This window comes from Cucumis melo, chromosome 10 (assembly GCF_025177605.1).
Source record: "Cucumis melo cultivar AY chromosome 10, USDA_Cmelo_AY_1.0, whole genome shotgun sequence".
In the NCBI taxonomy this organism is placed as follows: Eukaryota; Viridiplantae; Streptophyta; class Magnoliopsida; order Cucurbitales; family Cucurbitaceae; genus Cucumis; species Cucumis melo.
In genome coordinates, this window is record NC_066866.1 from 1,364,474 (window position 1) to 1,373,449 (window position 8,976).

Consider the following 8,976-nt stretch of genomic DNA (forward strand, 5'->3'; position numbering starts at 1 on the left):
GATTTAATCTATGATTTTAGTGGAACCTGATTTTATAACACTCATTATCTATGCCCTGCTTAATACGTTTGCAAGTGATTAAATAATAATAAAAAAGTTACTTCATATTTTTTTTATAGATGAGCTTACAAAGTAAGTTGGTTTATGAGGTGCATTTTCGTGCTTTGAGTCTTCATCAACGTGATGAGTGCAACTGCACTTCTACTCAGCCCTTGGTCCCAGTTTTGTAATTTACTTCATCTTTTGCCATTTTGTGCTCGTTTGTTTGAAATTGAATCGTGTTTGTACCATTTGACTTATTTGCTCCCCCTAATGAATATTTCCTACAAAATAACATAAAGCTTGGCTAATATCGAGTATTTTATAACATAGAAATCATAGTACTTTAGTGATGCTATGAACATCCATATATAGAGAGTCTCATTTGAGAGTTTGTTGAACCATTCGAGAAAATCAACTTTTCGAAGAAAGAAAAAAAATGAAATTGTAGTGTTTAATGTTAATCTTTACTTAGTTTGCATGAAAACCTCTAGTAATCACCTTTAACGATTGAACCAACTCTAACCATTACTTTTGATGACGGCCAACCAACTCACGATTGTCGTCAATAACAAACCGAGTTATAGATGTGAAATTAATAAAAACACTTTTTAATATAGAATTAAAAACCCAAACATATTTTTACATTAAATTTCTCAAACACATATGTGTTTTTTATATTTAAAAAAATGTTAATATAAATTTTGGGGAAAAGAAACAAATAAACCTTTTTCCTAATTCATTATTTAATTTGTAATTCATCATAATGAAATTTAGAATCGGAAGACGTCGGCGTCGTCATCTTCATATTCTTCCGTAGTGCCGTGTTTGAACGATCCACCATTTTGTCGGAGAAAATGACCGCATAATGTCAAACACAATAATAAACTTCCACAAGATTCATCGAACTTCAAATTTTCCTCTTGATTTTTGTATATCTTCATCGATCGTCCACTCGAAATTAACAAATTAATCGACCCAAGAAGCAATTTTCTATAATATCCAACCAAGGCCCCGTGTATAAATTGATATACTTGCATATCCAAAACAAACACCGATTCGAAGGTTGCAACAATGGCGGACAAGTACGAGAAGGAGAATTTAGCCGAAAAGTACCTAGAAGGAAGGCCGAGATCTTACCCCGCCGAATGGTACTCAAAACTCGCCGCTCTCACCGCCGGCCACTCCCTCGCTTGCGACTTCGGTACCGGCAACGGCCAAGCCGCTCTTGGCGTCAGTCTCTTAATCCTTTAAATCGATCTAATTAATCAATTATCGTAAGGAATTTTCACGAAATTTCAATTTGATTTCGATTCAATTCCAGGCTGCAGAGCATTACGAGAAAGTAATCGGAATCGATGTGAGCAAATCGCAATTAGAATGCGCAATGAAGCACGAAAGAGTTCAATACCTCCATTTACCAGCCTCGATGAGCGAAGACGAGATGGTAAAATCAATCGGCGAGGAGAACACCGTAGATCTAATCATCTCCGCCGAAGCCGTACACTGGTTCGATCTGCCCAAATTCTACGCCGTCGCCACTCGTCTTCTCCGGAAACACGGCGGAATCATCGCGGTGTGGGGATATTACTACATATCGTTGAACGAGGCGTTCGATGCTGCGATAAATAGATTGACGGAGGCGACGCTACCTTATTGGGATGAGAATGTGAAGGAATATGTACTGAAAGGCTACAAAACGCTGCCGTTTCCGTTCGAGAGCGTGGGAATAGGATCGGAAGGGGAGCCGGAGGAGATGGAGATGGAGCAGAAGTTTTCCTTTGAAGGAATGTTGAAGTACCTGAAATCGATGGGGCCGGTGATTACGGCGAAGGAAAATGGAGTTGATGTGATGTGTGAAGAAATGGTGAAGGAATTGAGAGATGCTTGGGGCGGAGGAGGAGATTTGGTTCGAACCGTCGTCTATAAATGCTTTATGATCGCCGGAAAAGTTAAAGCGTAATGGATTGACCGTCATGTTAACTTTCTCGAACAAATGACATGATAACTCTATCGACCATTCGGACTACCAAATTTGGATTTGTAAAAGTTTTGTTGGGTTGGTTTTCTTCTTTAGTTGAGTTTGAGTATTTTTTGTATTTTTGCTTGGTTGGAACTTAAGATGAATTTGGAAGAATAATTAAGGGTGTGACACTTAAAAAGTTTATTTGTATTAAGCTTTGAATCCTTGCTAGCGGCATTGGTTAGCTAACCTCGTGTCAATATTAGCAATTGAGAACTCTTTAGTGGAAATTCTACAAGTTTGGCAAGAAAAAAAAAAAAAGTCTCGCTAATTGGTTTATATGTTGAATTTGTTCATATAAATTTTATAGATATTTTAAAAAATGATAAGATGAGTTAGATTATTTACAAATATGGTATAGTTGTATTGTGGTAGACAGTTTATTGCACTAAACAGCAGTTTATCATGATATTTTGTTATATTTTTATTTTTTTACTATATTTGAAAACATTTTATTTTAATTTTATATCCAACTTTGTACTTATATCAATTAATAATATTTTTATATTCTATCAATAGTAGTAACCATACACACTAATGAATTTCTATATGTGTTCATTAATATTTCTAATACAATGATTTTCCAATAAATAAAGTACAATCTGAAGTTGATATTGATAGATACTAATAAAAATTTATAAATATTTATTATTGTATTTTGATGGAATCTAAAATGTTAATATATATTATAAATATTTGGCTCTTTTTGCTGTATTTAAATACGCTCCTTGTTTATCAAACTATGTTGGTTTAAATGTTTAACAAATATCAACTTTAATCTATTCAAGTTCATTTTTATCAAAAGGTGACTATGCAAGAAAATATAGCAGGAAGCATGTTTTGAAAAATACAAATAGATATCAACTTCAATCAAACAACAAAAATAAAAACAAAGAATAGTTCTAAATTTAAAATTTACAAACAAATACAAACTAAAATCGAATAACTTAGGTTTTATAAATTAAAATTAAACAAATTTCAGAATACAATAAAATAATGGTAGTTTAACCAATTGGAAAAAAAAAGAAGCATAAAACTACAAATTTTAAGTGAGAAAAATACGTTTTTTTTCTAATAGCTAATTCATATTTAAAATTTTAAAATATACTTGAGTTTGATTAAAATTACATTAATTATTGGACCATGATATACGGCAATAATTAAGAATCTATTTTTATTGATGGGGTTTATAAGTTGTGATACGTCAACGTTTTGCCACTTCAATCACATGGTCACGTGGTTAAATAAACCTAAATTCATATTTTGCATGTTAACCTTATAAATTGCAATTACTTTATTTATGAATTATACCCTCAAATAATATATATATATATATATATATATATATATATATATATATATAATATCAATTTTAATCGTGAACTTTCGTTTTAAATAAATTGTACTCCAAATTAAGATGATTGTTAAAATATTTCACTTTTGAGCCTAATATTCCAAATAGTATTTTAAAGTATATACGATATGGAATTGATAGAATTAAAAAAAAATGACAATGCACTAATGAAGATCTTAGAAAATACTTTAGGTTAAAGTTTAGAATGTGAATTGATTTTAATTATGTTGTAACAAAAGTTAAGTACTACATTTATGTGTAATTCATATAATTAGAGAATTAACATTCTTCATATATATATTATGTTCATTTTGATAAGTTTAACAAATTTTTTTATAGTTATAGTTAAAGTGAGTACCACGTATATCTCGGTCGCGTTTTTACGATATATGGGTTGAGAGAATCAAACATCATATCTTAAAGTCGATAGTAAGATTTATGTTCGTTAACTATAATTATGTTAACAGACCAAAATCTCAAACTAATATTATATGGTTAGTTGAGTTACGTTGACCAACCAACCTCTTCAAAAACTACAACTTTTTAACCCTTGAGGTAAACTTAGCTTAACTATGAGAGTTACATCAATTAACTTAACTAAAAATTGTGTCAATTTAAACGATAGATATTTCAAAAACATGTTAATTACACCCCTCTAGATCTCATTCAACCAACCAGAACTTATAATTTCAGTCAATTAAACTTGTAAATCCATAAACCAAAAAATTTAGACTATTAATTAAGATCATCTTTGAAAATTACAAGTATGTGAACTTTGTTGGATTTTAAAATGAATTGATTGTCAAATAAAAATAAGATTATAACTTATAGTATAAAATAATTAAAAATTTAAGGATTCAATTGATACTGATACTAAGATTCAAACTAAAAATTTCCAAACAATTAGAAAGTATATAAGAATTAGACTCAAAATAATTAAGTATATAATAATATCTTAAAAAAATCGTAAATATAGTAAAATTTGTCAAAATCTAAAAATCGATAAAACACGTTGTAAATATTGGTACATCACTAATAGACCATAATTTTTTTAAGTTTATATGCACGAAAGTCTATTACTAATAGACCATAAGAGTCTATATGCACGAAAGTCTATTACTAATGGATTTTATTATATTTATAATTTTTTTAAACGATCCTATATGCTTAATTATTAAATCTAAATTTGTCATCGATTATAATTATCCTTCAAATAAAATAATTATTCTTCAAATAAAATAAGAAAGAAAAAGATTAAAAAAGGAATAATGCTTGTGGGAAAAAAATATATATATGTTGATGCATAATTAGCAACTTTCCATTAATATTTCAACTAAAAATTCCTTCCCCGAAGCCTCCATCTCCTTCCACTGCACTCCCAAAACGAATCACCTTGTAATTCGTACGGAAAGATTTCGAGATTCCAGCCATTCTTTTCTCCGTGTTCTTCACCCGACTTTCGAGGTAATTCTTCTGATTTATGATCAACCCCAGAACTTCTTTTGACGGTTCTTTCAATTCTAAATCTCGCCCCATTGATGCTCAAATTGGATTTGAATGTTGGTTTTCTGGTGGTACTTGTTACTTTCTTTACTCGATTCTTCTTTAGATGCGAAATTTTTGTAATGGGGTTTCCTTTGATATTGCCATTTTTCCAGTTTCCTCATTGAATTTCGGATTAGATGTGTTGGGCGGTGTGTTTTCTTCGCGGTCTTTTGCGTTTGTGTTGACTTTCTTGCTATCAATTTGTTTTCCGGTTCGATTATTGGTTTTGAATTCAATTTTTGTTTGAATGTTTTGTTCATACCATGGTGTTTGATTTATGTTCAGGTTCGTTGAAGGAAATTCAACTCGGGCGTTAATTACTCAGATCGTTTTCAAATTATTCAACAGGATTGTGGTTAAATCTTGTTCAGGAAGTGGAAGTCAAAACTGGGATTTTGATTTGTGGGTATAATGGGAAAGACGTCGATTACGAAGTACTTCTCGTTTTGAAGCTGATGATTTTACCTGTTCATGGTAGATAATTTGGAGAGTTATGACTTGGGCCATGCGGAAGGGTTCACAAATGGCTGCATATCCGAGAACAATTTCTTGGATTGCCATTTCAGTTGGAGGATTGGCTATCTTCTTGATCTTTGGATCTTGGTTCTTAGTCTCCTACCCAATAGGTTCCATAATGCGCGGGTACTTCTACGGTGTTGATAGTTCAAAGGATTTGGATTTTGTAATTTCTCTAGGAAATCAAAGTGCTACTGTTCCTGGCCATGACAGCAATGTAGATCTAGTTACAAAAAAATCCTTTTCAGATGAGAGTATAGTTGACGGAAAATTTGAATCTGCATCAAATCCACCGTCTCAAAGTAGTTTGAACAGACCTGCAGATGATAAAAGTTCAGACGTAATTGATGAGGATTTGTCCTCCAAGTCCAAGTCACCAGATGCCACGAAATCAAGTAGTCGATCAGTTGTTCCAGCAACCAAGGAGAAGAGAGATGAAGGGACAAATCCTTCAGAATTGTCTTCACAAGATGAGTCAGAGGCTCCTATAGTTACATCCAAAGTTGAAAATGGTGGATCTGTTTCCAAAGATTCTACAAACAATTCCAGTGATACAGATACACGTTCTAAAAATGATATTGGTGTCAAATCAGATGACTTACCTGATCCAGATGATGGGAGCACGGCATCAGATTTAGGTAAACCTTATGTGAAATGAGTACTTCAACTAGTCGTATTTCATGGTTGAACACAATTTAGTTTTTTTTGAGGATTTTTGTATAATGGATTTCATATTCGTTAGTTGTCTTTGCATCTCCCCAGATGGTTTTTTTTGTCAATCTGTTTTTACTTACTTAGGTTTGCCTCTACAGACCTTCATCCTTAGGACATCCCTGATCGAATCAATAAGAAGATAATGCCACAAAATAACTTGTCCAATAGATTATAATTGTTTTTATTTACTGTTCTATCATGCAGGCTGTGATTTGTACCATGGAAGCTGGGTTTATGATTCTGCAGGACCATTGTATAAAAATAATTCATGCCCTGTCCTGTCACAGATGCAGAACTGCCAGGGCAATGGGAGACCGGACAAGGAGTATGAGAATTGGCGATGGAAGCCCTCTCAATGTAACCTCCCAAGATTTGATGCCAAGACATTTTTGAAGTTGATGAGTGGTAAAACACTTGCTTTTATTGGTGACTCAGTTGCTCGCAATCAAATGGAGTCGATGTTGTGTGCTTTGTGGCAGGTTATTGTTGATTTTAAATTTTGTTTTGATTGAACTCAATCTTTTTTCCTCTTTTGACTGCATTGGAAGTTGATGAAGTGTCTGATCCTATTATGACAGGGTGGTGTGAATATTGAATATTTTGTACGTTTTGTGTGGTTGGAGCTTTGTACAAAGAGTTTTTTTAGATAGAGTTCTTTTTGTATATCTTACGTTGAGAAGGCAATGAATTGAATTAAATTAAATAATTGCTCGCCTTGGAGAAATTGAGCAGGTGGAGGAGCTGGTGCTTCTGCATTTGGGTGTTTTAATGCACTAGACTTGATAGCAAAACTCTGATTTGAGATTTCCATCCTAATTTTTATGTGTTGGTTTCATATTTGTTCTAAACACGGTGTTTAAGTTATTCTAGTACACCGTATGTTGTATGAGGTAACATGTTTGAGATTATTTTGTTGAATGCTTTTTGTTTTTGTTGTGTATTTTATTTGCTACTCTGCATATTACTTGATCATTTGAACAGTTTTCAAATGTTTTGCTAATACAAAATTTTCTTGAATGTGTGCAGGTAGAAGTTCCTAAAAACAGGGGAAATAAGAAAATGCAAAGATATTATTTCAGGTCAACCTCTGTGATGATTGTTCGAATATGGTCATCATGGCTTGTGAAGCAAACAAGTGAGCCTTTAGATTTTGCTTCAGATGATGTTGTCAAACTTCACCTTGATGCCCCTGATGACAATTTCATGGAATTTATCCCAACTTTTGATGTCATTGTCATTTCATCTGGTCACTGGTTTGCCAAGCGGTCGGTTTACGTTCTAAATAACGAGATTGTAGGAGGACAGCTGTGGTGGCCTGATAAATCTCGTCCTATGAAGGTTAACAACATTGAAGCATTTCGAATTTCTGTAGAAACGATTCTTACTTCTCTTGCCACAAGCCCGAATTATACGGGACTCACGATTGTGCGTTCCTATTCTCCTGATCACTATGAGGGTGGGGCCTGGAATACTGGTGGATCCTGCACTGGAAAGGAAAGGCCTCTCGCCATAGGAGAACGAGTGGAAAATAAATTCACTAACATCATGCATGATAAACAGGTAGCTGGTTTCGATGCTGCAATTAAGAAGTTGACAAATAAATCAAGGCTAAAGCTGATGGACATTACAGAAGCTTTTGAGTATCGCCACGATGGGCATCCAGGGCCTTACAGAAATACCGACCCGAATAAACTCACCAAACGTGGGCCAGATGGAAAGCCACCACCACAAGATTGCTTACACTGGTGCATGCCTGGCCCTGTAGATACCTGGAATGAGCTTGTCCTTGAACTTATAAGGAGAGATTTCGAGGGTAACACGCAGTTTTCTTCATGATACTCCTGTTCTTGACTTAGTATGTTGAATCTTAGTTAAGAAAATTGAGTAACTTGTTTCCAAAGTTTTATGTTAGGCTTGAGGTGATCACGTCCTTTTTTTGTTGTTCTCTTAGTTCTCATTTACTATTTTTATTTATATACATAGAGAGAGTATTTATTGTAACAATTGGAGGACTGGAAGCTAATTTATGTATTTAAAGGGAGTTCCTGTCCTCATTACTTCATTTCTCATCATTTGCATTCATACAAGGGTCCCGTTTACTAAGATTTGTACTACCGTTTCAATAATAGATTACGCTTTATTTATTTTTACTCTGATTCTTTTTCCACCCCCAGTTGTTGCTGAACCTCTTGGAATTTTTATATGATCCTCGAAACTTAAGTTGTATTCGTAACTCCGTTATGTACATTTTTTGTCTAGGGTATAAAGGAGTGCATTATATAAACTTTTTGACACCAATATTGTTCTCTCCATTTGCTTGTGGACCCAGCTAATGGGTGGTTGAAGAACTGTATAAAGCTCTTTGCATTATTTTTCTAACTGTTTGCTTTTGGTTTTTGTTGTGATTTTCTTCTCAGATCAACCTTTTTATTTTCCTGTCTAACTGTTTATGTTTGGCCATGCCATGAATTTTGAAGATTTCAGTTGTGCTTATGGAACTTCTTTGGTTTCAGCAAGAAGGATGCTTCTGCCTACAATCTTTCTTTGTTCTTTCTGTTATAGATTCACACGTGACTACGTTGACCAATAAAATGAACCCTAACCACTATGAATTGACATAATAGGAAAAAGGAGAATGGTTTAAATAACTAAATAAAACTCGAGGTACACGTAAACCGATCCGAATATTCACGTATATCAAAAAAAGAAAAATAATGAAATAAACCCTTCTAAAATGTAATATTACATTTAAAAAATATTTGGCGAGGACAATGGATAAAGTGTC

The 8,976-nt window shown here is 33.4% G+C and overlaps 2 protein-coding genes across 3 annotated transcripts; both read left to right on the forward strand.

The window, feature by feature from the left end:
- The first annotated feature begins 804 nt into the window (after window positions 1-804).
- LOC103489343 (uncharacterized) lies at window positions 805-2,201 on the forward strand. Its single transcript, XM_008448478.3, has 2 exons — window positions 805-1,272; window positions 1,364-2,201. Exons 1-2 carry the CDS (start codon window positions 1,114-1,116, stop codon window positions 2,000-2,002), a joined length of 798 nt encoding a protein of 265 aa, XP_008446700.1. The 5' UTR covers window positions 805-1,113; the 3' UTR covers window positions 2,003-2,201.
- Window positions 2,202-4,736: 2,535 nt separating this feature from the next.
- On the forward strand, window positions 4,737-8,341 carry LOC103489341 (protein trichome birefringence-like 18). Of its 2 annotated transcripts, none has more exons than XM_008448475.3 (4): window positions 4,737-4,880; window positions 5,247-6,115; window positions 6,396-6,670; window positions 7,218-8,341. In XM_008448475.3, the coding sequence occupies exons 2-4, from the start codon at window positions 5,455-5,457 to the stop codon at window positions 8,025-8,027; spliced, it is 1,746 nt and encodes a 581-aa protein (XP_008446697.1). In that variant the 5' UTR covers window positions 4,737-4,880; window positions 5,247-5,454; the 3' UTR covers window positions 8,028-8,341. The 2 variants fall into 2 exon arrangements, with proteins under 2 accessions (XP_008446697.1, XP_008446699.1); XM_008448477.3 differs by lacking the exon at window positions 4,737-4,880 and adding an exon at window positions 4,953-5,110.
- Window positions 8,342-8,976: the final 635 nt, after the last annotated feature.